Here is a 27,762-nt window from a genome sequence, read left to right as displayed (position 1 = left end):
TAGTGAACTGACACCTATTACGCTATGTTACGCTCTGCTACAGACTGAAATGTAGTGCCAAGCCCATCACATCAATATAGGACATCGAAATAGCATTGTCCTCAGATGCTGGCTAGACATTAATCTTTGGTCACCTGACAACCTAAATCTAACCTAATATTAACGTCTTATGATATTGTGTGTCTGCTGGGCAATAACTAAATGCACTACAGAATGTTACACATGCACTATTTACATGCATCAGCTTTTTACATGTAGTGTAATATTCTGCTCTTGAGTACTTTTGAAAGCTCTACTTATTTACACATACTTAGAGTAATATCTACAGCAGATACTTTTACTCTACTGCAATACACTTTTAGGCAAGTGATGGTATTTTTACTTGAGTATGATTTTTTTAGTACTCTTTCCACCACTGACTATGAGTTAACATGAACTAACTAACATTAGTTAACACAGTTAACTAACATTAACTAATGCATGCTCGTTGTAAAGTGTTACCAGCGTTTGTTTTAACAACATGTTGATCTGAGATGTTTAATAAGTTTTAATATGGACAGACTTCAGTCATCTGCTTCTCCACGGTAATGCGGTTTCCATTAGCAGACGCGCGCGTGTGTGTGTGTATGTGTGTGTGATTAATACCCTCCCATCCACTTGATTTAGGATTCATCACCGTTTTCTGTCAGAAATCCTGCGTTGGAGAATGTCAGTCAGTTCCTCCCTCCAGCAGAGCACCAGGACGCACGGAGACGAGCCCGACGACAGCGCCGAGGAGGAGGAATGGGAGATCGGCGTCGGGGATCTGATCATTGACCTGGACGCGGATTTGGAGAAGGATCGACAGACATCGGAGATGAATCGCGTTTTGAGCGTTAAAAGCGCGGTCGAAGGTCGCGACGAGCTCGAATATAAATGCGCGACTGGTCGTACGTTCGACGGCCTAAATCACGAGCAACCGTTCCACTGCAAAGAAACCAAGAAATTCAAGCTGAAACGGAGGAATTCAAGTAATGATCGCTTCGCGTCGGTGGAGATTGTGAGCGGAATTCCTAAAGCATGCGTCGGTAAACGGCGCGAGGCTCAAGGACGCGGAGATATGAGTTCAGCACCGTCGCCGACGGACAGCAGCCCCGAAGCGGCGCCCGCGAGACCTAAAGACGGGAAGAAAGGCAAAAACAAGGCAGTTCGACGAGAGAAAGAGTCGACGAAATCGCGAAAGGAGAAGCCGAGCGATGAGTTCGGAGGATCGGCGACTGAGAACGGGAGCGCATTCGGTGGCTCGGAGGGTCTGGTCGGTAGGGGCGGAATGGACGCGGCGGCTATTGTTGACGACGCGGAGGAGCACAGCTTGAGGACGGTAAGCACGGTATATAAATCGGCTGATGGGATAGCCAGTACACCGCTAATGTGAGCTGATGCTTTGCGCTTCATTATGATATATTCCGCGAAATCTCGTGCACTCGTCGGCTCATGTTTGCGTTCGGATTTCAATTTTAGCAGGTTTTCTTTTGTTTGTCAGCCATTTGCTTTGTTAACGCGGCCCTCAGAGAGATTCTGTTGCTATTGGAAACCCAAGCATCCTTATTATTTCCCTCTGTTTGTTTTGGACAAAGACAGGCTGCTTGTGTAAAGGCAAGATGCTTTCGTGTGATATTTACAGTTTTAAATGTTGAGTGGCTCCACCCCCTTGTGGTTTGGGTCAGATTGTGCTCTTGTCCCTCTTGTCATTTGAATCTGAGCAATTCTGTCATTGCATGATGGTCATCATCAGATAAAAACTAATGCCTGGTCGGGCCTCTCCTTCTTTGCTGGCTCCTGAATTGTGGAAATCTCTGCCCTCTGAATACGGGAATGCAGAATCTCTGACTGTTTACATGTTTCCCAGGCCTGAAACTTAGATTTTAGGGCTGTTTTTAATGTGATTGAAGACATTCCCCGATGGACTGCAGCAGAGACATCTGATTATTTGTTGTGTTTACATCTGGAGGATGTAGCCTATTTACTGTATTTGATCATTTGATCATCTTCAAAACATTTAAGATGTCAATTTTCAGATGTTAAATAGACATTTACAGTTAAAGTCAGAATTTATCACCCCCCTGAATTATTAACCACCCTGTTTATTTTTCTGTTTAACAGATTTCTCCAACACATTTCTAATCATAATAGTGTTAATAACTCATCTCTAATAGCTAATTATTTCCTCTTTGTCATAATGACAGTAAATAATATTAGACTAGATATTCTTCAAGACACTTCTATACAGCTTAAAGTGACATGTAAAGGCTTCACTAGGGTAATTAGGGTAACTAGGCAGGTTAGGGTAATTAGGCAAGTTATTGTATAATGATGGTTTGTTCTGTAGATTATCAGAAAACAAATATAGCTTAAAGAGGCTAAAATATTGACCTTAAAATGGTGTTTAAAAAATTAAAAACTGCCTTTATTCTAGCCGAAATAAAACAAATAAGACTTTCTCCAGAAGAAAAAATATTATCAGACACACTGTGAACATTTCCTTGCTCTGTTAAACATCATTTGGAAAAAATTAAAAAAAAGAAGAAAAAAAATCAAAGGGGGGCGAATAATTCTGACCTCAACTGAGTATGTGTTTAAGATGTTTAAAAGTTAAAATGTATTTTTTAGAGATATTTTTGAGACTTGAGAAATGTCAGACTTTGATTAATGGTGAGATGTCTATTTAATGTTTGTGTTTACATCTGGAAAAGCGTTTGCTCATAAAACATCTATTAGAAGTCAATTACCAGATGTTAAATAGACATTTAGGCTATGTCTTTAAGATGTATTATATCAAATGACTAATTTACAATGTTTATACAAGAAAAAAGACAAAAACTAAGAAAACGTTTTTTTACAGTGAAATTGTATTGCACAAAATCTATCAAAAAAATGTGTTTATTATTAAATAATTTGAGTAAAATGTTTAAAAACAGAGTATATATATATTCATTCATTTTATTTTCAGCTTAGTCACAGCGGAATGCAACAGCGGAATGAACCACCAACTTATCCAGCATATGTTTTACACAGCGGATGCCCTTCCAGCTGCAACCCATCACTGGAAAACACCCATACACGTTCATTCACACTCATACACTACGGCCAGTTTAGTTGATCAGTTCCCCTATAGCGCATGTGTTCGGACTGTGGGGGAAACCGAAGCACCTGGACGAAACCCACGCCAACACGGGGAGAACATGCAAACTCCACAGAGAAACACCAACTGACCCAGCTGAGGCTCGAACCAGCTACTTTCTTGCTGTGAGGTGATCTTAATACCCACCGAGCCACAGTGCTAAGTAAAAAATAGATTAGATGATTTCTGCATGTTGCGGTGGTGTAGTAGGTAGTGCTGTCGCCTTACAGCAAGAAGGTCGCTGGTTCGAACCTCAGCTGGGTCAGTTGCCATTTCTTTGTGGAGTTTGCATGTTCTCCCTGTGTTTCTCCCCCACAGTCCAAACACATGCGCTATGGAGGAATTGGGTAGGCTGAATTGTCCGTAGTGTATGAGTGTGAATAGATGTTTCCCAGTGATGGGTTGCAGCTGGAAGGGCATCCGCTGCGTAAAAGCGTGCTGGATAAGTTGGTGGTTCACTCCGCTGTGGCGACCCCAAATTAATAAAGGGACTAAGCCGAAAAGAAAATGAATGAATGAATTTCTGCATGTTGAGATTCTGTGTGGGCTCAGTTATCGGTATTAGTGAAACATTCCACATCAGTGCTAATTAATTGTCAAGGAATTGACCAACACTGCAAACGCTTTTCTTACTTTGAGTTTTTGTCTTGTTTCTAGTACAAATATCAAAGAATCTTAAATCGAGAAGCATTTAAGACAAGCATTCTTTGGCACTGAAAAGTGTCCTGTGTTTTGCTGTAAGGGCAGCGCATATGCTTCAGCTCTCACTGAGTTTGTCTTGTTTGTCTTCTCTCCTCAGCTGGGTGTAAAGACACGGTCCGTCGGAACGAACACACAGGAATCAGAGAAAGCTCTGGAGTCCAGCTACATGGAGCCCTGTCAGCCGGGAACCAGCGTCAATCTAGAGGGTATTGTGTGGCATGAGACGGAGGAAGGTAAGAGTGTGCTGTTCATGTTATTCAGTCGAACAATATAAAAACCACGGCTTTTGGCTTCGGGTTTTTGGCTCGGTTTTTCCTTCATGTTGTCCCGACATGTTTTTTACATTTGTTTTTACAAATTTAAGTTGATTGAACATAAAACAATTAAGTTGTCTCAAAAAACCCTCAAGTTGGCGGTTCATTCCGCTGTGGCGACCCCTGATTAATAAAGGGACTAAGCCGACAAGAAAATCATTCATTCATTCATTTTCTTGTCGGCTTAGTCCCTTTATTAATCCGGGGTCGCCACAGCGGAATGAACCGCCAACTTATCCAGCAAGTTTTTACGCAGCGGATGCCCTTCCAGCCGCAACCCATCTCTGGGGAACATCCACACACACACACTACGGACAATTTAGCCTACCCAATTCACCTGTACCGCATGTGTTTGGACTGTGGGGGAAACCAGAGCACCCGGAGGAAACCCACACGAACACAGGGAGAACATGCAAACTCCACACAGAAACGCCGTCTGAGCCGAGGTTCGAACCAGCGACCATCTTGCTGTGAGGCGACAGCACTACCTACTGCACCACTACATCGCCACGCATCATAACAGTCTTCTGAAAAGGGTCCATTGAATTTACTATATTTTTTTAAGGTTAATGGTTGCAAACAATTGATATGAGCTGCATTTAAACAAGCCGAACATCACTACATATAATTTCTTTGATTTAATTCAGTGCATATAAATGAATTACAACCAGTAAAACACTTAAATAAATCAAAATTTTTCCAGTGTGGTTTTTGTATTGGATTAAGTGACAAATGATAGTTTCTGATTATAACTTATTTAATTTAATTTGCCTTAAAGCAGAAAACAAACCAGCCAGTTGAACTTAAAAACATTCATTTTTCTCAAAGTAATATTTTCACTTTAAGCCAGCCGTTTTCATGTCGTGAGCATACGCAAAAATGTTGAACACTGTAAAAAAATGCAGGGTTTCACACAGTTCCTTCATGTTGTCCCGACATGTTTATTGAATTTGTTTTTACAAATTAAAATTGATTGAACATAAAACAATTAAGTTGTCTCAAAAATCCCTCAAGAACTGAGTTGTTTCAGCTCATTTTAAATAAGTAGTCTGAATAAATACCAAATGTAATTGTTTTCAGTGTATGTGCTTTCGGTTTTGTCTATTTCTATTGTGAGTTTGATGACTTTTATCCGTACTGAAAGCAGCAGCAGATAGTTTACATCACTATTGAAAATAAAATGCCCAGCAATTATGCATGGGACGATAACCGGTATCAAGGTTTACCATGGTTTGAAAAAGTCAATGATTTATTTAATTTATCCTGACATCTTTACTGTTCCAATATATTATTGATGTTTCCTAAGCAGAAATATATTGTGTTTAATGGGGGGGAGGGGGGACTGTTGTTTATAAAAGACATTTATAAAGAGCTTATTTTAGAGCAGTAATCATGATACAGTGATATTGTGAAACCATGATATTTTTATCCAAGGTTATCATATTGTCAGAAACTTATGCTGGCCCACACATGTTAGCAATAGCTAGGTATGTGCCAGTATAAGATTCTGACGGTGTGATAATCCTGGATGAAAATATCACAGTATTGTGATTACCTCTCTAAAATAAACTCTTTTTAAATGTCTGGGTTAAAAACAACAACTTTTTCCCCTTTAAACACAATATATTTAATTTTGAAAAATATTTTGGAGCAGTAAACATGTCAGACTAAATAATTCAAATAATTCTTTTACTTCTGCTGTCTTCATTAGTTTCAAAAATATTTTTTAAAATTTAAAACAGCATCTTTGGATATCTGTTCTGCTGGAGATACTGTTTTCCTAAAAAAAAAAAAAAACTTAAATAAAAATTCTTATACATACCCCCGTTCGTATTACAGAAAAATTGGCGTTTTTCTTTTTTTTTGTTGCTAATCGCCAGAATAATCAGAGAATTTTTTATTAATTTCTCGACAGTCAAAAGTTTACCCACATTTCCTTGGTATATTTTAGCTTTGCTTTTAAACTGTAGAACTTTGGTCAGATGTTTTGGGTCTCCTTCCACAAGCTTCTCACAATAGTTTGCAGGAATTTTGGCCCATTCCTCCTGACAGAATTGCTGTAACTGAGTCAGATTTGTAGGCTGTCTTGCTCGCACAAGCTTTTTCAGCTCTGCCCACAAATGTTCTATAGGATTGAGATCAGGGCTTTGTGATGGCCACTCCAAAACATTCCCTCTGCTGTCCTTAAAGAACTCATTTGGCAGTGTGCTTAGTCTCGTGGTCTGTTTGGAAGAGCCATTTGTGGCCAGTTGTAATGTCCTGGCTGATGTGTTGAGATGTTGCTTCAGTATTTCTCCATAATGTTCTGTCTTCATGATGCCATCTATGCTGTGAAGTGGACCAGTCCCTCCTGCAGCAAAACAGCCCCACAACATGATGCTGCCGCCCCCATACTGCACAGTTGGGATGGTGTTCTAGGCTTGTGCTCTTTCCCCTTTGTCCTCCAGATGTAACACTGCTCATTATGGCCAAACAGTTCAATCTTAGCTCCATCAGAGCACAGCACATGTCTCCACACATCAGTCTTTCCCCAGTGTCATTCAGCTAATGGTAATCTGGCTTTGTTGTTGATTCTGGCTTGTTGATTCTCCATGTTGTCACACAAGGAAGCAGTGTGTTTGAGCTTTTCCTTCAACACTATGCTACAGTTGTGCCTCACATTAACTCAAATGTTGTCCATTAGCCAATCAGAAACCTCCAAAACCCTGACATCATCATCTGAGCTTTTCCAGAGCCAGAATAATCTGATTGTGTGTAAACTTGACTTTCAAGAAGAGTTAGAACAATTTCCCAAACAAATATCTCTCTCATTATTCTGCTATTAAGCAGAACAGAAACACATGATCATCCTCACTTACCTAAAAGAGGAAAAGTTTAGTCACATTAACAGCTGACCTTCATTTAAATGCCTATGTGCCTTTAATACAGTGTATGTAAACCTCTGCTTTCAGCTGTATGTATTTATTATAGTTTAGTCCAAAATACTATATCACTAGGATTTTGATCAAAGTAGTTTAATTAATTCATCTTTAAAAGCAATATTTTACCTTTAAGACAGTATAATTTTTCCCTCGGGCAGAATAAATATTTTTAATATTATTAAAATACATTTTTCATCTTTGACCAAGTCAAAACTACTGTATAAACAGAGGGTAATTTATATATTCAGCTGTAAGCGATTACGGTAATGTTTTAGGTCGGTCCTACACTTGTTTAAACTATTTATTTAAAATGAGCTGAAACACACTTCTTGAGATTTCATTGGGACAACCTAATTTATGTTCAATCCATACATAAATATATGTGTTAACTTAATCGATATCACCGGGTGTCAAGGGAGCGAAGACAAGAGGTTGGATCCAAATACAATTTATAATGAAAAAGATTATTCGTGCAGGCAAAAACAAATGAGGTCAAAAAAAACAAGAACTCGGGTATCATGAAGGGCATCAAAAAATGCAAAAACAAAGCGATGATCAAAGTACAAAAAGTTACAAAACAATCATCAAAACATAACTAGAAAAACTAAACAGGACGACACTCACTGAAACCATACAGGTATACTTACAAACAAAGATTCTGCCATGACTGGTGTGTGCATAAATGTGTATAAATAGTCCAAACAATTGATGATGACGATATTCAGCTGTGTGTGATTAATGGTGACTGGTTTGTGCAAAGGCATGCTGGGTGTAACGGGGAGACTGACACGGAGGGATCCATTATGCAGTATTTATTAGTCACACTTTTACTCAAACAATCAACACGCACAAAGGTGCGAACATACAACAATAACAGCAATAAAGGTCTTAGGGCTGGCGGCTGACAGACACAGAGTGATTTACCAGGCATGGGTCAGAGGCAGGCAGCGAGTATCAGAGTCCGTATAACAGGCTTGGGTTGAGGGCAGGCAGCGAGTATCAGAGTCCGTATAACAGGCTTGGGTCGAGGGCAGGCAGCGAGTATCAGAGTCCGTATAACAGGCTTGGGTCGAGGGCAGGCAGCGAGTATCAGAGTCCGTATAACAGGCTTGGGTTGAGGGCAGGCAGCGAGTATCAGAGTCCGTATAACAGGCTTGGGTCGAGGGCAGGCAGCGAGTATCAGAGTCCGTATAACAGGCTTGGGTTGAGGGCAGGCAGCGAGTATCAGAGTCCGTACACTCTCAGAAAAAAAGGTACAAAATTGTACCTTTTAGGGTACAAATGGCCCGTCACTGGGGTGGTACCCTTAAGGGTACAAATTTGTACCTCTATTTTAAGGTACAAAATTGTACCTTCTACATTTGTACCCTTTAAGGGACAATTTTGTACCCCCACCGAAGGTACAAAAATGTACCTTTTTATATTATATAGCATTTTCAGGGTACTGACCCAGGCATTTTGATCCTTTGGTGACTGCATGCACAAATAAATAAATAAAATATTTTGGTTCGCAGATGTCCATTTTTATTTATTAATGTAGAAATATTTCATTACAACTCACAACTGAATGTGTCAAGAAATAAAATTACACAGTAAATATAAAGCAGACATGTAAAACAGTAAAAAGAACAATTTAGAAAACAAATAAAAATTGTTCACTCACTGTACAGTATATAATCTACCCTTAATACAAAGACCACAAGAATACTGTTTAAGATTTATAAACACATTACACAGGCTACATCAAGTACTTCACTTTATAAAGTCCAAAGTATTTGTCTTTAGTCAGAATACCCAGTCATAATAAATAATTTGTCATCAAAATTTTCTCTGTATTTCAGAATGAAGGCAATGTTTCTCTATAAATTGCTTCAACAGTGCAGAAAACCAAATACATCAGTAGCCTCTTCCTCAACACCAGTAGATTACTCCTCATCATCCTCAAGTGGAGTTTTAATTTGTTGTAACACAATATGTGTTTATGCTTTTGATAAACATGACATGTAAGGCACTCATATCTGGAAAATGTTCTTTGATAGTCATTAGGACCACAAGTTATTTAAAAATTTGCTTTATGCATGAATGATAGCAGTGTGCTGGATTAACTTGATTGTGATTATCCCAAGAGCATGTAGAGAAACAAAAAACAAGGTAGATCACTCTGGTAACTGGAGTAGATCGAGGCTTGTCACCGTCCACCGTTCATTCAAAACATTCCACTGCAGAAACATCAAGGTGATCTTCTAATAAGATGGATATGTCAAAAATGTATATTCATCCACACCATTAGCCCGGCCAATCACAATCCCATCAACTCTGAAGACTGCCGTGACTCGTCTTGTTAACACAGTTGTCCAGTCGGTGGCCTCCTCCTGTACTTGAACTGTTGGATGTGGTGAAGATGATTCACTGTAAATGACAAAGCAATAATTACTTTAATATCAGTCACTCTATCACTGATGAAGAGAAAATCAACATGCATAGAAAGTCAAATAATTAATATTCACCGATTTAAAAAAAAAAGTATCACAGATTAAAAGACTAATATAAATTTCATTCATTCATTCAATTTCTTTTTGGCTTAGTCCCTTTATTAATCTGGGGTCGCCACAGTGGAATGAACCACCAACTTATCCAGCATATGTTTTATGCAGCAGATGCCCTTCCAGCTGCAACCCAGTATTACGAAACATCCAGACACACTTATTCACACACACATTTATACACTACAGACAAATAAGCTTACCAAATTCAGCTATAGCGCATGTCTTTGGACTTGTGGGGAAACCGGAGCACTTGGAGGAAACCTTCACGAACACTGGAAGAATATGCAAACTCCTCACACAAATGCCAACTGACCCAGCCGAGGCTCGAACCAGCGACCTTCTTGCTGTAAGGTGACAGCACTACCCACTGCATCATCCTAATATAAAGAATATCAAGCATTATAAAATGCATTTATCACAGCATATACTGAACAGAAAACAACATACGCACCTGAGCACAACGAAATGTTGAAGTGTCTCGCTTAACAAGGCTGGCAACATGAGAAGTGCTGCTGTAAAATCAATTCCTGGAACATAAGATGTGGCATACAAACAAATATGAAGGAATCCATCCAAAGCTAGAATTTAATAATATTAATCAAGTGGAGAAAGTTTAGAAAGAGTACCTTAAAGTCAGGTCCTTAGCATTCTTCAGTTGATCTCTCATCTTTCGATGAAAACCTAGAAAATAATTTTAAACGTGGGTGTACATTTATTGTTGTTTGTAAGTAAAAACCTACAAATTTAAAATAGTATGTAAGCCATTAAAACCATGGTATAGATAATGAGACATACTTACATCTTGTAACTGAGCCATGCTTTCATATGACATGCCTTCATTGCTCTGATGCTGTTAGCCTGCATTATGTTGTTCAATCTTGTCCTGAAATACAATTGGAAACTTCATAAACTTCAGGATAGCAATAAGATAAAGCAATAACTATTTATTTATAGTATTTTATTTATATATAAGTATAACGTTAAACGATAGTAAAGCACCAACAATTCTGGACATGAGAGTTTGTGGACACTCCTCAACATTAATGTAACTTAACGTTAGACACTGAAACGAAGATATGTACAAGCATACACACGCCACGTTTGTAACTAGCCACGTTTACATAATCAGTCGCTTTGCCGGTGACAAAGTTGTGATTTTTCTTCACAAAATGGCGGTGTATATAACCGTCTAAAATTACATTTCCGCGGTCAACCGTGGCTAGAAAATGGCCTCAAAATGTAAAACATTATCGATAATTACAAATTCCAGTATTAATAACAAAAGGTTTTATATCAAGGTATATGAAGACTTCAGTCGCGCCAGCTCCGGGCCACACCGCACATTACTCACGGCCCGATTCCGGTGCACGGTTACGGCAGCGTCGGCTCGCTTCTGCCGCCGCATCTGGCCCGAGTAACGATACAGCAGACGGACTCAGGCAGGCGAGAATCTAGCCGCAACTGGCCCAAGTGTATTTTGCTATCTGGGTTGCGATTATATTCCGCCGTGGCAACACTTATTAATAAAGCAGTAACGTAACGTAACATATAAGGCGCGAATACGTAACGTAGGCGATAAAGGGAACTTTTACACCGAGAAAACTAACAGCATATAGTACTTACCTTCTATAACGTTATGTCCCTCGGTGACTTCGATATCACGTTGTATTAACTTCTTTAATAAGCTGCAGACATCTTAGCAAACTCCATCCTGCAGGCCAACGTACACCAGCCAGCGCGGAGCACAAAGCGGGGGAAAGCCGAGACCAGAGAGTCAGACAAAATCAACAGAACACGGCTTCACATGTAAAAATGAGACTGAAAATATATCTTTAATACATTCTTACCTGAAAAGTGTGGACTCCAAAATAGACTTTTCTTTGAAAAGCGTGTGAAGTTCTGTGTAAACAGCCAGCATACTCGACCGACCGCCTCAGTAACAAACACTACTATAACGTCTCAACAAGCCAAATTCTTAAAGAGACAGCAACATCACCACCTGTATGAAGATGCTGTCCCTCTGCATGGTTCTTATTCTACATCCCATATATACTATAAGGACTTAAACAGTAAGCAAAGACCAGTATTTACGTTTTTAATGATTAAAATTACATTTAATTATAAATTAAATTATTAACATTTTTGAAAAAAAATGTATTTTAAATACATGAAAAAAATTTATTATTAAAATATTTAATTCAATCAATTTATTTATTTATTATATTTTTAAATTATGTATTTTAGTATTAATGTTTAGTATTAATACATTTAAATTAGTGTTATATAGTGTCTTGATCTTATCATGAGCTGAGGGTACAATTTTGTTCCTATAGGGAAACAAAATATATAACTGACCTTTAAAGGTGCCAAATTGGTCCTTTACGGTACAATTTTGTATCCAAATGTGCTATAAAAGGTACAAAAATGTACCTTTCAAACCTAAATCTGGACATTTGTACCTTTATAGCCCATTTGGGTACAAAATTGTACCCTAAGGACCAATATGGGACCTTTAAAGGTACAATTTTATATTTTGTTCCCTCTAGGAACAAAATTGTACCCTCATTGTACCTTTTTTTCTGAGAGTGTATAACAGGCTTAGGTCAAGGGCAGGCAGCGAGTATCAGAGTCCGTATAACAGGCTTGGGTCGAGGGCAGGCAGCGAGTATCAGAGTCCGTATAACAGGCTTGGGTCGAGGGCAGGCAGCGAGTATCAGAGTCCGTATAACAGGCTTGGGTTGAGGGCAGGCAGCGAGTATCAGAGTCCGTATAACAGGCTTGGGTCGAGGGCAGGCAGCGAGTATCAGAGTCCGTATAACAGGCTTGGGTTGAGGGCAGGCAGCGAGTATCAGAGTCCGTATAACAGGCTTGGGTTGAGGGCAGGCAGCGAGTATCAGAGTCCGTATAACAGGCTTGGGTCGAGGGCAGGCAGCGAGTATCAGAGTCCGTATAACAGGCTTGGGTCGAGGGCAGGCAGCGAGTATCAGAGTCCGTATAACAGGCTTGGGTCGAGGGCAGGCAGCGAGTATCAGAGTCAGTGTAATAGGCTTAAGTCGTGTGCAGGCAGAAGGCAAAGCAGAGTCAGAGACGGGCTGGAGTAATACACAGGAGATCAGGCAGGATAGAACGCTCAGTAATGCTGGCCGGGGCTGAACAAGACTTCGCAAAGACTGAGTGTTTGAGTGCAGCTTATAAAGGGTACGTGGGTCGTTAGCTTGATTCAGTTCAGGTGTGCTGGATCAGTGTAAGTGGATGATGTAATGCTTAGAAGTCCGGAGATGGTGGCCTCTGCTGGCCAGCGAGGGGAGTGACTGGGACCGAGTCGGTGACACTGGGATATGTAGTTCATGAATGACATGTGTAGTATGCCAGCGATCTTTCGGGAACAGATTGCTGGTTATGTGACAATCGATTTGTGTTGGGACAACATGAATGAATTGTGTGGAGCTCTGCATTTTTTACAGAGTAAGCAAGATTATAATCAGATCTAAAGGTAGATTTTAGAAAGTAAATCATAAGCTTATTCTTTAATGTGGATGTGCACTTCGTTTTTGCGATTGTTTTAAAACTTCCAATTCAGTCGCCTATAGGAGAAATGAAGGAATAATAAACTGCAGAAAATGGCCAAACAAGTGTTTGCATAATCATACAGACCAACGCTCAATCCCAATTCTACCCCTTAGCACTTCCCCTTACCCCTACCCCTTGTTTTGCACATTCACATTAAGGGGTAGTGTCGTCCCAATTCTCTTTAGCTTGAAGGCGTAGGGCTAAGGGGAACGGGTGAACAGCCTTTTGAACGAAGGTTTTTCAGGACCACACTCGAAAACCAAGGGCTAAGAACATTTCCCCGAATACACCATCTACAACAGCAGTTTTACAGAACCTGGAAGTAAGGAGATCCACAAATTAGTATTTTTTTTGGTCATTATTACGAACTGCGTAAAACACATGCTGAAAAAGTTGGCGGTTCATTCCACTGTGGCGACCTCTGATAAATACGGAAAGGAATGAATGAGTTTGAACAAGCAAGAGTGAATCATTTGTTAGTGTGCTGTGAAATACATGTTTGAATGAAGGCTCTGGCTTGAGTCAGCGTACTGCATCTCCTTTTCTTCTTCAGCATGTTATGAATGTGTCTATTGGAAGGGATTTTGCTTGTAAATGTGATGTGGGTTGAAGGGCGAGTTTTGTCATGAGCTCCACAGGACTGCGTTTTCAAAGCAGCTGTGAGACTGAATCATTGGAAGCAGGAGGAGACACTGGATGCATATTGATTGAGCAAATTAAAATTGCAGACCACCATCTTAACTTCCATCACTGAGATCAAGCACACAATGAATCCAATAATATTAAAAAATACTTGCATATGGCTGAAAAATGTATGCTTTTTAATTTGATTAATTTACAAAAAGTTTCCAATAAAAAAAGATCAGTGGCTCAATGGTCAGCTCTGTGGCCTCACAGCAAGAAGGTCGCTGGTTCGAGTCTCGGCTGGGTCAGTTGGTGTTTCTGTGTGGAGTTTGCATGTTCTCCCCGTGTTGGCTTGATTAGTTCGTAATCAGCTGTGTTTGATTAGGGTTTGGAGCAAAACTGTGCAGAGCTGCGGCACTCCAGGAATCCAGTTTGAGACCTGTGCTTTAAGGCAAATTTATTACTTCAATTACCTAATCCTATATGAAACATGTGCTTTAAATGAAAGACACAGAAGTTTCACCTCTTTCAGTGTAGGGTATATGTCGCTTGTCTAGTTACTCAGAAGTAACTTTATTTGCAATCTTTATGTCATGTAGTTAACGTTTACTGCAATTACATCTTAGTTTATTTATTATCCTGAGAAGAAAAATTGACTCTCAGTTTTTCTATCCTGTTGCTTTGACATTCATTCATTCATTCACTTTCTTTTTTACTTAGTCCCTTTATTAATCTGGGGTCGCCACAGCGGAATGAACCGCCAACTTATCGAGCATATGTTTTACCCAGCGGATGCCCTTCCAGCTGCAGCCCATCTCTGGGAAACATCCATATACACTCATTCACTACAGACAATTTAGCCTACCTAAGTCACCAGTACTGCATGTGTTTGGCCATGCCAACACAGGGAGAACATGCAAACTCCACACAGAAACAGCAACTGACCCAGCCGAGACTCAAACCAGCGACCTTCTTGCTGGGAGGCGACATCACTACCTACTGTGCCACCGTGTTGCCTTGCTCTGACTTATTGTTGCTATATTAGTTTTGTTTATTATAAATAATTTGTATTAATTATGTTTTTGTGTTTGATCTCTTTTCTTTGTCACGACTTGAATGAGCGGGTCGCATCAATCTATGCATGGCTAAAAATTCAACGTTTTTAAGTTTGATCATTGTGCAACATGTTTTCAACCTCTGCATGATATTGCTGAGGGACTCATGATTGTGTTTGATTTCAGGGGTTCTGGTTGTGAACGTCACATGGAGGAAACGGACCTATGTGGGCACGCTTTTGGACTGTACCAAGCATGACTGGGCTCCACCAAGGTAATGTGCATAACACAAGTCAAAATTATGAGCCCTCCTGTGAAATCTAAAAAGTCATCAGTGACGAAGCGGACAGGCCCGCAGGGCACGCACCGCAGGGGGGGCCCCGCGTGATTAGGGGGCCCCACGTCGTCGCAATCGCAATAATCAAACTCTTGGGAACAACTGTGGTCGGAACCAAAGTTCACAGGTCTGTGTTCTCTGAACTCCTCTCAAGCGGTGGACTACTTCATTCTGATTGTTTGCCGCTGAACTGCGTCATAGCTCATACCATAAAGTTGACTTGATTTCAACTCTCCTCGACGCCCACACAGAAGAAGAAGCGCCTCTGTTTCTCGCCGCCGGTTCTCGTTATAAATGAATGACTTCTGGTTACTTTGACGCTCTCGCCGCTTTCGGTTTGTGATCGCTCCTCAGTTTGTGAAGGCTTCTACGCGTTGTCGCTCCATCCCGCCGCCTTTCCCCGCTCCTCAATTTGTGATCGCTCCCCTGCGTTGACCCCCCCCCCCCCCTGCAGGGATGCGGAGGCCCCCCTGCAGGGATCACTGACGGGGCCCCCAGTTAAATGGCAGGGGGACCTCCGCATTTTGCACTACGCCACTGAGAGTCATGAAACCCTGGACTATATTTTCTGAGATTTTAACATTTTTGAACATTAATTAAGACCATCTTCCATCTTCTGGGTTTAAAATATCACTGAGGGGAATTAAAATACACATTTTAAACTGTGGTTTGTTCTGGAGACAATTGAAAAACATTTTCTAAAGGTGACTAATAATATTAACATATAATATAAAAATGTTTTTAAACATTTACAAACTGCTTTTATTCTAGCCAAGCTAAAAGAAATAAGACTTTCTCTAGAAGAAAATATATAATAGGAATTACTATAAAAATTTCCTTGCTCTGTTAAACGTTATTCATCAAAGTAGACAGAAGTCATTCATTTTTTAACGAGAACTGGCGGCGAGAAACAGCCAATGAACAGTCTTCATTGGCTATGATGCGGTTCGGCGGCAAGCAATCAGAATGAAGTAGTCCACCGCTTGAGAGGAGTTCAGAGAACACAGACCTGTGAACTTTGGTTCCGACCACAGTTGTTCCCAAGAGTTTGATTATTGCGGTTCCAGGATTTTCAATTATTGAAAATCGCGACGACGTGGGGCCCCCTAATCACGCGGGGCCCCCCCAGCGGTGCGTGCCCTGCGGGCCTGTCCGCTACGCCACTGCTTAGTCCCTTTATTAATCTGAGGTCGCCACAGCGGAATGAACCACCAACTTATCCAGCACATGTTTTACGCAGCGGATGCCCTTCCAGCTGCAACCCACCTCTGGAAAACACTCACACACTCTCATTCACACTCATACAGTACAGACAATGTAGCCAACCCAATTCACATATAGCGCATGTGTTTGGACTGTAGGGAAAACCAGAGCACCTGGAGGAAACCCACGCCAACACAGGGAGAACATGCAAACTCCACACAGAAAAGCCAACTGACCGAGCTGAGGCTTAACTAGCGAACTTGCAGTGAGGCGACAGCACTACCTACTGCACCACCGCGTCGCCCTTGTTAACCGATATATTAAAAATATTATTATTTTTTCTTGGAGGGCTAATAGTATTGACTTCAGCAGCATATATGATTGTCTGGTTTATTTATCAGGTTTATTTATTCACATAAGCTCTTGACTCTGTTTTTTCACCCAGGTTTTGTGAATCCCCAGTGAGTGACTCTGAAATGCCTTGTGCGCGTGGACGTGGTAAACGGATGCGACTGGCCATTCCAGATCAACCCAACGCTGAGCCAAGTCTCTCCAAGATGCGAGGATTAACCCACAAGAGGCGTGGCGTGGGAATCGGCAACAAAGGCAGACGAGGGAGCCTGAACCTCAGTGGCTGCAGGACACCAGGATACTACGCCGTAGAGGACATCAAATCCAGTCCACTTATATGTGGGAAGAGAAAAAGCAAAGCCCCTGCCGATCTGGATTTAAGCCTGGTCTCGGAGGACATTAGGAATGGGAACGGGAAAAGGATACGAGCCAAATCTAGGAGCGCTCCTTCCACACCTCAGGGTAAATCCGACCCGGTGTTTCTTGATCAAGTGTGTGCATCTCCAATGCTAATAGACTGCCCACATCCGAACTGCAACAAGAAGTACAAACACATCAACGGGCTCCGTTACCACCAATCACACGCTCATCTGAACAACGACAGCAAACAGGAGTTCGAGGTGGAGAGCGAGGACAGACTTTCAGATTTTGATGAAGCGATCAACTCTGTACCTTTCGAATCCTCCGAGAACATTGTGTCTAAGAAGCCCAGAGGCATGTATAAACTCAATGCAGCCGGTTCTCCGAAGAGCAGGAAAGCGTTGATTAGCAATGATAGCAGTTCTGTAGCCAATGCAAAACTACGGCAGAATGTGGTAAATAAAGACGCATCCATAGATGATCTAAGCAACCTCCCGCTCATTTCCAACATGTCTGTTGTCCTTGAGAACTGCCTCATGACGGATCGTAACACATCCGTGGAAATGCCTAAACTTGAGGCTGAAGGTGCGATTGATAAAAGAGACGTCTGTAGCAAAATTAAAAAGGAAAGTGGGTTTACTGAGAGATGTTCGGGAAAGTCTAGAAACAACAGACTCGTCAATGCTGCTCCTGCTCCTCCGAAGCTGACCGCCATCCCACCGGCTGCGTTCTCAACTAAAATCACTGAAGTTTCTTCTCATCAGGCGTCTCCGACTGTTTCCCTCACAAAAGCCAAGAACCTCACGCTGAAACCCATTAAGCCAAAGCTGGATGTAATTGCACAAGTCAACATGTCCAACACTACCGTAGTCCTGAGCAAAGACAGTAAGAGAAAAGAGAAGCACAGGTTAAAGGACAGAAATGGCAAAGATCCACGGAGTCCCAAAAGTGATCCGACATACCAAAAAATGGAGGACACAAAAAGCATCAGTAAGGACTTTCCTGTGAGCCTCTTGAAGGAGCACTTGAGCAAGCAAGATGTTCTGAATGGTCCGAGTGAAACTCAAGAAAGCCGCATGGCGAGTATCCGAGCTGAAGCCGACAAGGTGTACACGTTTTCAGACAACGCCCCGAGTCCGTCAATCGGGAGTTCTGCGCGAATAGACTGCGGCACTCTAACTAACGGAGATGGAGCGACTACTAAAACAAACAGCCCTGCATACTCTGACATATCTGATGCCACAGAGGACGGTGGATCTAACTCGAGATCTAGACGGAACTCAACGCAAGAATCAAACGGCAATCCCAAAATACCATTAATAAGCACTGCACCAACAGTGACCCCAGGTAAAGACGTCCAATCTCATGCTCATGCCTACGAATCTCATTGCATACCCGGATTCATGCACTCTAGCCAAGCCAGTTCTACTTCGTTCCACAAGGTGGCTTCACCTTACAGTCGGACAAAGGATGAGTTGAGAGATTTAGATGAGGATATAAAAAGCCCAGAATCTTCTAGCCAGCTTCAGTACGCTGAAACACACACCGCGCTGGCTCAATCCTTGTACTACGGACAGTACAGTCGCAATGTCTCCATGAACCAGAAGGTGTTGATGATGCCCGACTCCCACAGACCGCTCACTGAAGCATGCTGCGAGGAAATGCAGTACAGTAAACAAAGCCGAGGTCAGGTTAGACGCGGATCTGAGCAAAAGGACCGAACAAAGGAAGAGCAAAAGCAATTTATAGGCTCTCCTCAGGCGAGTCACAAGGCGGCGAACTCTGTTAAGATTAACTGTGCGAAACCTGGCTTCATCTATGTGGAGTTGGACAAGCAGATGTCGTTTCAGCAGCAGGGGCGGCCAAAAGAGCAAGCGGTCCTCAAGGAGTCTGAAGACCTCAGTTTGGAGAGTTCAAACTCAAAATCAAATGTGGACACAAATGTAACATTTCTGAATGTAAGTTACTGATGTTACTTATCATTTACTGAGGAAATGTTCTAGTAAAAGACATTAACAGACTTCTAGAAATGTCCTTGATTATGGTGGGATAACAACCCAAACGCATGCTTGATTGTTTGGGGGGAATATGGTCCTTAATCATCAAACGATCGAGTATGCCAGGATTTTTTGATGATTGATTGAGATCATACTGATTTCTAAAGATTTTCCGCATATTAAACGCTTAATTTCGCAGGGCTACTGTTTCATAAGGGCTTCCCTGTAAGGTGTTTAATTTCCTTGGTTGTCAGACCCAAGTTTGACGGTAGATGTTCCTCTGGGTTTAGGCTTCAGAATCTCAGTCCTGGAGCCACTCTTATCAGTCCAAATATGTGAAGCAGCAAAATCACGAGGTCAACAAGATCTCTGAGGAATTGAGTCTCAGTCCAGAAAAGGGGAAAGACTGGCACATAGAGCCTGAGTCCCGGCTGGAGGCTGAACTAAAGTGTGAGACGATTGCTGACGGTTCTGAAGAAAACACCCGGGCGGAGGGCGACGAAACATCAGGCGAGACGTCTGAAGACTCCGCAAGAACCGCCGCAGCATCGCCCCAACCGTCCTTCCTCCAGTATCAACACTCCTATCCGTATTTACACCTGTGCGAGACGGGCAGCAACGCATACAGAGTGATGTCTCCAGCTCTGGTGCACAATTACCCAGGTAATCATCTTCTGTACCGCGTAAACATGACACCAGAGGTCTTGTATGAGAAACTGCTTGTAAAGAGTAAGCTGTGTGTTTTCCATTCTAGGTTTCCATTACCCTTTGTATGGAAAAACAGCAGGGAGGGAGGATTCAGAAGGGGCTCAAAGCAGTAAACCGGTGACAGATTCGACAGCATTAGAGCTTCTGTCACATCCACTCCTGCCTTATCACGGCAAATCTCCTGTTGTATGTATCTCACTACAAATAAATGACGATTTTAATAATAATAATGATGACCCTGGAGCACAAAACCAGTCTTATGCTGCACAAGTGAGTTTAATGTGGATTTGAAATTGTTGTATGGGTCACAATGACTGCTTTTACTTTAATGCCAGTAAGGATCTATGTTCTATGACAATATTTTGTACATTTATTACTGTAAATATATCAAAACCTAATTTGATCAGCTAACAACTTAATCTGAGCAATTTTAAAGGCAATAAAATACTTTTTTTTTAGATGTTTTGAACCCTCGGATTCTAGATTTTGAAATTGTTTGTATCTCAGCCAAATATTGTCTTATGATAAAACACCTATGCATTATTGAAAAGCTTATTTATTTAGTTTTTAGACAGTTATGACTGGTTTTCTGGTCCATGCATGGTCACAAATATTACAATATATATAATTAATTCTTACATATATGTGTTGGGAATGAATTGTGTGTATTTTGGACTGCACTGCTCTGCTCTTTCTTTCAAATATAAAAAAAATCATGAACATAACGTTAATATTTTCCGCAGTTTTGCAGTTTAACACTAAGTAACCCGCGTTCTGACATGAGTGCTAATAGCGAACATAAACAATCTTGCTAATGATATGCCTTGAGAATAATAATTAAAAAAAACTATTTAAACATTTCCCCATGGCAATTTGAAGTTTAAGCTCTAATTGCGACATCAGCTTCTGTGCTCCTATTGGTTGCTGGTTTAATGGTTGTCATAGCTCAATCACACTAAATAAAATTGTCTGAAATCTTCGAACTGAATTTCATTAGATGGAAAATGAAAGTAAAACATCTTGCATAGAATTACTTGCATAGTCTATCAATATAATAAAGCCAAATATTGCAACGTTTATTTCGTTAGTGCACATTGTTACTCTTAACGCAGGGGTGGGTGTCCAAACTCGGTCCTGGAGGGCTGGGCTGCATCCGAAACCGCCTACCACTCAGTAGGTACTGCATTTGAATTTAAACGTGCTACTCGGCCGTTAGAAAAGTGCGTTCTATACAGTATGAACGTGAAAAGTATAAATGGTATTCGGACGTACTACATCCGCCATTTTGTAATGGTCACGTGACCTACCTGCGTCAATTGCGTCGCTTTACTCCCATTCATAAATTTGCTCACGGTGCATCATGGGAGATAGCGCAGCGTGCATGGGATGCGCACTCTAGAATCTCGCCGGAAGTAGTAAGTCATCTGGGTACTTCTCGCATACTGATTTTCGAATTCTATGAATTCGGATATACTACTCAGCTCGCATACTGATTTTAGTGTACTATATAGTATGGAAGTATGTGGTTTCAGACGCAGCCCTGGTGTCCTGGAGAGTTTAGCTCCAACCCTAATCAAACACACCTGAACCAGCTATTCAAGCTCTTACTAGACATACTAGAATTTTCCTGGCTGGTGTGTTGAAACAAGTTGGAGTTAAGTTCAGCAGGACACCGGCCTGTTTGGACACCCTTGTCTTAACATGAACAATTAATTGGTTTGTTTTGGTAATCTTGAGCACCTGCTTCTGTGTTCGGATTGGTTCCTTCTCTGTTGATGTCTTTGACACTTCAGCCACAATATTCTTAGCCACACCCTTTTTGTTTTTCCCCACCCCATACTTAAAATTCTGTTTTAGTTAGTTAAGTGCTTCAACATACTGAAATAAAAGTCTCAGCAACTTATGGTTCACTCAGACTTTAAGCATGTCCACACAGATTTGTTTCTCAGTTTCAGCCTTCTGTCTACACTGAGACGGAAACTAATGCATATCTTTTTGAAAACACTGTCTTAAGTGGATAAATGTGGAAACATTTTTTGGAAAACGATGAGGCAGTTTAGTCATAATATTAATAATTCCTAGACACTCAAAAGATAAAGGGAATCTCCTCATCCACCACTAGTGTGCAGCATCCACCTGGATGACGTGACGGCAGCCATATTGTGCCAGACAACACACCAGCTGATTGGTGGAGAGTAGACAAAGTGATGAAGCCAATTATGATATGGGGATGGCTAGTAGGCTATGATGGACAGAGGCCAATGGGAGATTTGGCCAGGATGCCGGGGTGAAACCCCTACTCTTTTTTTTGAAGGACATCCTGGGATTTTTAATGACCACAGAGTCGGGTCTTCGGTTTAACGTCTCATCCGAAGGACGGAGCTCACTGAGCAGTATAGAGTCCCCGTCACTATACTGGGGCATTAGGACCCACACAAACCGAAGGTTGGGCGCCCCCTGCTGGCCTCACTAACATCACTTCCGGCAGCAACCTAGTGTTCCCATGTGGTCTCCCATCCAGGTACTGAACAGGGGCAGCCCTGCTTAGCTTCAGTGCGCGACTATGAGAGAGTTGCAGAGAGCGAGCTGCCGGTCATGTGACCAATCCAGCTAACATGGACAACAAAGTGTCGCATTGGTTTTGCAGCTTTATTAAAGATGAATGTGAGTGTGTAGATGCTCTGTATCGCCTCTCTTCAGCACACAGGGAATGTTTACAGGAGCTGTTGTTTTGATTAGCACAGTCACACATTTACTGTTTCAGAGAGACAGAGAGTCAATAAACGCAGGCGGATATGAGCAGGTAAAAGCGTCTGACGTCTGTGTGCTGCGCCATTGTCAACGCTTGACTGAAGGCGTGTCTGAAGTTGGGGCTGAAGCGATCGTCATATCAGCATCAGCCAATGAAATTCAGTCAGCAATAGGCCACTGTCTAGCTGGTGTATTTGCATACAGCGATCTGATTGGCTAACGCTTTCGTCGGCGCTTGAAAAGTTGAACTAGTCCCAACTTCTGCAGCGAGCAACGCTTCTGAAGCGGCGCCGACGGATCCACAATGCAGTTCGGCAACGCCTGACAACACCCATTCAAAGTCAAGGGCAAGCGTGAAAGTCATGTACATTTTTACAGTGTGCTGTCAAAGACACGCGCATGGTCTTCACAGTGGTGCTTACGGATATTATGTTTCTCTACTTCAGCCTGGAGAAAGAGGATCTCCAGAACAGGAGCGCGAGTCTGAGCGGGAGAGAGAATCAGCGCCGTTCGGGCGACATCTTCAGGCACATCACCTGACACACCTGGGCATGAGCTACACGCTGGTGTCCGGACAATACGACCCCTTCCAAGGTGAAAAGGTCAAAATCAGCTGAAATACACTACACTACTCAATACAGCCTCTATTAAAGTACACATACAGTTGAAGTCACAATTATACACCCTCCTGTATAGTTTTTTGCCAATTTCTGTTTAACGGAGAGAAGATTTTCTTCCACACATTTCTAAACATAAAAGTGTTCATGACTCATTTTATATAACTGATTTATTTTCTCTTTGCCATGATGACAGCACATTATATTAGACTGGATATTCTTCAAGACACTAGTGTTCAGCTTAAAGTGACATGTAAAGGCTTCACTAGGGTAATTAGGGTAAAGTTAGGGTAATTAGGCAAGTCATTGTATAACAGTGGTTTGTTCTGGAGACAATCCAACACTAATATTGCTGAAGAGGGCGAATAATATTGACCTTAAAATGGCTTTAAAACAAACAAACTGTTTATTCTAGCTGAAATAAAACAAATAAGACTTTCTCCAGAAGAACAAACCTTAGAGGAAACACTGTGAACAATTCCTGAATCTGTTCAACATCATACAGGAAATATTTGGAATCAAAAAATTACAGGAGGGTTAATAATTCTGACTTATCATATTGCATGATCATGTAAAGCATGAGTTTAATGTGTTTTATTTATTAAATCAGCAAAACAAAGTTGTGCGTAAATCATTCATGAAAAGTGGTTGTTATACTAATTTTTCCACATTTATATGTACAAATATTTTCCTAATTTCTAATAACTAAATTTTGTCTTCGCCATGATGAGAGTACGAAATATTTTTTCTAGTTATTTTACAAGACACTAGTATTAGCAACTGCAATTTAAAAGTTAAAAAATATATTCTAAAGCGCGATAATAGAACTATTGACCTTAAATATATTTTAATTTAAAAACTGCTTTTAGCAGGGTCTATTTTACACACTAATGCTTAATTTACACTTACAATTTGCCCCAATAAATTCTTAAGACTCCTTTAAGACTTACTGTAGAAAACAACATTACACAAATACGGATGCATTTCCAGTGAAGACAGAAGAATAGTTAGGGTGCTGTAGGAGCTGATTGTAATGTTGTGTAATCTGTGATCCTCAAGGTTTGAGTTCTGCGGCACTGGTTGGAAACCAGCAAGTGACGACAACACAGACCTGCTCCAGTGGTGAGAAAACCAGTGCAATTAGCACTGCCATTAAATTAACTCCTGTAGCTCAGGACAGCAGAATATGGTGCCAGCAAAGCCAATGTTATACTGTAGGTTTGATTCCCAGAGAATGCATGACCAGACCTCGTGCTGACTTGACTTTAAGGTCCCTGAGAAATTTTGAAGTGTGTTTTTTTCATTGGATGTTTGACATAATCTCAACAAAAACACGAAGACAGGGCGTGGGGCCTTGAGTAGTACCAGTATAAGTGTCCAACGATATGATAACCTTGGAGAAAGAATATCACAGTATCATGGTTTTACAATCTTGACTGGATCAGTTATTATTTCTGTGTGGAGTTTGCTTGTTCTCCTCGTGTTGGCATGGGTTTCCTCCGGGTGCTCCGATTTCCCCCACAGTCCAAACACATGCGCTTTAGGGGAACTGGCTAAGCTAAATCGCCCGTAGTGTATGAGTGTGAATATGATGTTTCCCAGTGATGGGTTGCAGCTGGAAAGGCATCCGCTGCGTAAAACATATTCTGGAATAGTTGGCGGTTCATTCCGCTGTGGTGACTCCAGATTAATAAAGGGACTAAGCCGAAAAGAAAATGAATGAATGAATGATTAAAATAGTAAACAAACTGACTCGAACACTTTTATCAGGGATGTTGGCATTGCAGCCTCGTTTGATTGAATCGGCACGTAATGCTGCGAGTGTTTAATAATCTCTGTTTAATCTCTGCAGAAAATGACGGGAAGATGTGAGACGCTTCACAAGGATTCACAGACATCAATTCCATGGTGTTTCTCATCGCCTCCATATGGAGGCAGCGACTAATTTCATTTTAAACCAATGAATGTACTAATCGAGGAGGACCAATCAGAGAGAAGCCTGATGATAAACATTCGGTCCCTGTAAATCGTTGGACTTTGCCTGTAAATGGCTACATCTAGCTGTTTGTATGCACTTATATCGTTGTGTAACCATACTATTGAATGTATTTGCTATTTCATCACCTCTGTGGTAAAGGACGGTTTGCAATAGATTATAAGTGACTCTAAAGTGGCTCGCTCTGACTTATTAACATGAATACACTGTTATTAACAGCCATTAATCTATTGTATCGTATAAAGTGGATGTTAATCAACAGTTCATCTCAGTGCCATACTGTATTATCGTGATGTATATAGCTGTACATACTTTAACGAAGCTCAATGGCGACTATAATTAGCTTATGTACCTTTGTATTGACTCAGTGCAATGTATGGTTGTCTACCACCTCACCGACACGGCAGACGTAGCCCTTCGTTACTTCAGTAGTAATGCATAATTAAATATGTTTACAAGTGGTGTTCTGGACAGAGGTCAGTGGTGTCGGTCGGTCGAGTCGCGTCATTAGGTTTTTTTCTTGATGTCTGCTATATCATCAATCTGCAGTTGCTTTTTATACTGTCTCTGCCTTAACATGTTTGGCAATCCAAATAAAAAGACAAGGTTGTTTTTACATGCCAACTGCTGCCTCTTAATGGGAATACCTTTGAATGTGGCGTTATGGTTACATTTTGTTTTATCGTTTCGAAATGTATTCTTAATATTCTTAATATTCTTAAAATGTTTTTGTAGTTATATTAATGGAACATTTGTTCAGAGAATAAAGTGCCGTACTTGTGATTTTTCCTTTTAAAACTTGTACGTTTTGTTATGGTTACACCTGGTTTACGTTTTGTTATGGTTATGGAATGTACTCTCAAACGTTTTTCTAGTAACGTTCGTTAATAGAACATTTGTTAAGAGAATAAGGTGCCGTACTTGTGCATTTTTATTTAAAACTTGCACGGTTTGTTATGGTTACAAAATGTAATCTCAAATTTTTTTTTTAGTTACGTTAATAGACAATTTGTTCAGAGATTTTGGTGCCTACTTGTGCGTTTTCATTATAAAAATTTTAAGTTTTGTTATAGTTACACGTGGTTATAGTTACGAAATTTACTCTCAAACATTTTTCTAGCAACAACAAGAATCAGTCCAAGGCACTCGAGTAAAGTGAAAAAATTAAAAAGCCTTTATTCACATGGCTAAATCTCTAAAAACCTACGCGTTTCGGCAGAAGTTTTGTTTGTATTTTTCTAGCAACGTTAATAGAACATTTGTTCAGAGAATAAGGTGCCAACTTGTGTGCTTTTGTTTTAAACCTAGTACGTTTTGTAATGGTTTTGCCTGGTTATGGTTACATTATGTTATTGTTTCGAAATGTATTCTCAAAACGTTTTTTAGTTATGTTAATAGAACTTTTGTTTTAAAGAATAAGGTGCCGTACTTGTGCTTTATTGATTTAAAACTTGTATGTTATGTTATGGTTACACCTAGTTATGTTTACGTTTGGTTATGGTTATGGAATGTACTCTCAAACGTTTTTCTAGTAACGTTCGTTAATAGAACATTTGTTAAGTGAATAAGGTGCAGTACTTGTGCATTTTTATTTAAAACTTGTACGGTTTGTTATGTTATGAAATTTAATCTCAAAACATATATTTTTTTACATTTTATAGATAATTTGTTCAAAGAATAAGGTGCCGTACTTGTGCATTTTTCTTTAAAACTTGCACGGTTTGTTATGGTTACGAAATGTAATCTCAAAACATTTTTTTAGTTATAATAGACAATTTGTTCAGAGATTATGGTACCGTACTTGTGCGTTTTCCTTTTAAAGTTTTTAAGTTTTGTTATAGTTACACGTGGTTATAGTTACGAAATGTACTCTCAAACATTTTTCTAGCAACGTTAATAGAACATTTGTTCAGAGAATAAGGTGCCATATTTGTGTGCTTTTGTTTTAAACCTAGTACGTTCTGTAATGGTTTTGCCTGGTTATGGTTACATTATGTTATTGTTTCGAAATGTATTCTCAAAACGTTTTTTAGTTACGTTAATAGAACTTTTGTTTTAAAGAATAAGGTGCCGAACTTGTGCTTTATTGTTTTAAAACTTGTATGTTATGTTATGGTTACACCTGGTTATGTTTACGTTTTGTTATGATTATGGAATGTACTTTCAAACGTTTTTCTAGTAACGTTCGTTAATAGAACATTTGTTAAGTGAATAAGGTACCGTACTTGTGCATTTTTCTTTAAAACTTGCACGGTTTGTTATGGTTACGAAATGTAATCTCAAAACATTTTTTTAGTTATAATAGACAATTTGTTCAGAGATTATGGTGCCGTACTTGTGCGTTTTCCTTTTAAAATTTTTAAGTTTTGTTATAGTTACACGTGGTTATAGTTACGATATGTACTCTCAAACATTTTACTAGCAACGTTAATAGAACATTTGTTCAGAGAATAAGGTGCCATATTTGTGTGCTTTTGTTTTAAACCTTGTACATTCTGTAATGGTTTTGCCTGGTTATGGTTACATTATGTTATTGTTTCGAAAAGTATT

At 40.5% G+C, this 27,762-nt stretch overlaps 2 protein-coding genes across 3 annotated transcripts in view; one reads left to right on the top strand and one right to left on the bottom strand.

The window, feature by feature from the left end:
* Positions 1–27,762, bottom strand: part of si:ch211-87m7.1 — a 272,159-nt gene that overhangs the window by 214,993 nt on the left and 29,404 nt on the right. The window lies entirely within an intron of this gene.
* znf608 (zinc finger protein 608) lies at positions 688–25,828 on the top strand. Of its 2 annotated transcripts, none has more exons than XR_012383996.1 (9): positions 688–1,360; positions 3,960–4,095; positions 15,079–15,166; positions 16,878–19,101; positions 19,431–19,803; positions 19,895–20,034; positions 23,046–23,201; positions 24,276–24,338; positions 25,069–25,828. XR_012383996.1 is itself a non-coding variant. In XM_002663156.8 (9 exons), exons 1-9 carry the CDS (start codon positions 707–709, stop codon positions 25,086–25,088), a joined length of 3,846 nt encoding a protein of 1,281 aa, XP_002663202.4. In that variant the 5' UTR covers positions 688–706; the 3' UTR covers positions 25,089–25,828. The 2 variants fall into 2 exon arrangements, 1 of the variants encoding a protein (XP_002663202.4); XM_002663156.8 differs by having other exon boundaries at positions 23,046–23,193.

Source organism: Danio rerio, chromosome 8 (assembly GCF_049306965.1).
Source record: "Danio rerio strain Tuebingen ecotype United States chromosome 8, GRCz12tu, whole genome shotgun sequence".
NCBI lineage: Eukaryota > Metazoa > Chordata > Actinopteri > Cypriniformes > Danionidae > Danio > Danio rerio.
Note: the sequence above shows the minus strand (reverse complement) of the source record. Positions and strands in the feature narration are given on the sequence as shown.

Bases quoted from the DNA above. Each gene is read 5' to 3' on its own strand.
- znf608 (XM_002663156.8), top strand. From the start codon at position 707: ATGTCAGTCAGTTCCTCCCTCCAGCAGAGCACCAGGACGCACGGAGAC. The intron at 4,096-15,078 runs GTAAGAGTGTGC...GTTTGATTTCAG, and splicing joins GTGGCATGAGACGGAGGAAG to GGGTTCTGGTTGTGAACGTC. The intron at 20,035-23,045 runs GTATGTATCTCA...TCTCTACTTCAG, and splicing joins ATCACGGCAAATCTCCTGTT to CCTGGAGAAAGAGGATCTCC.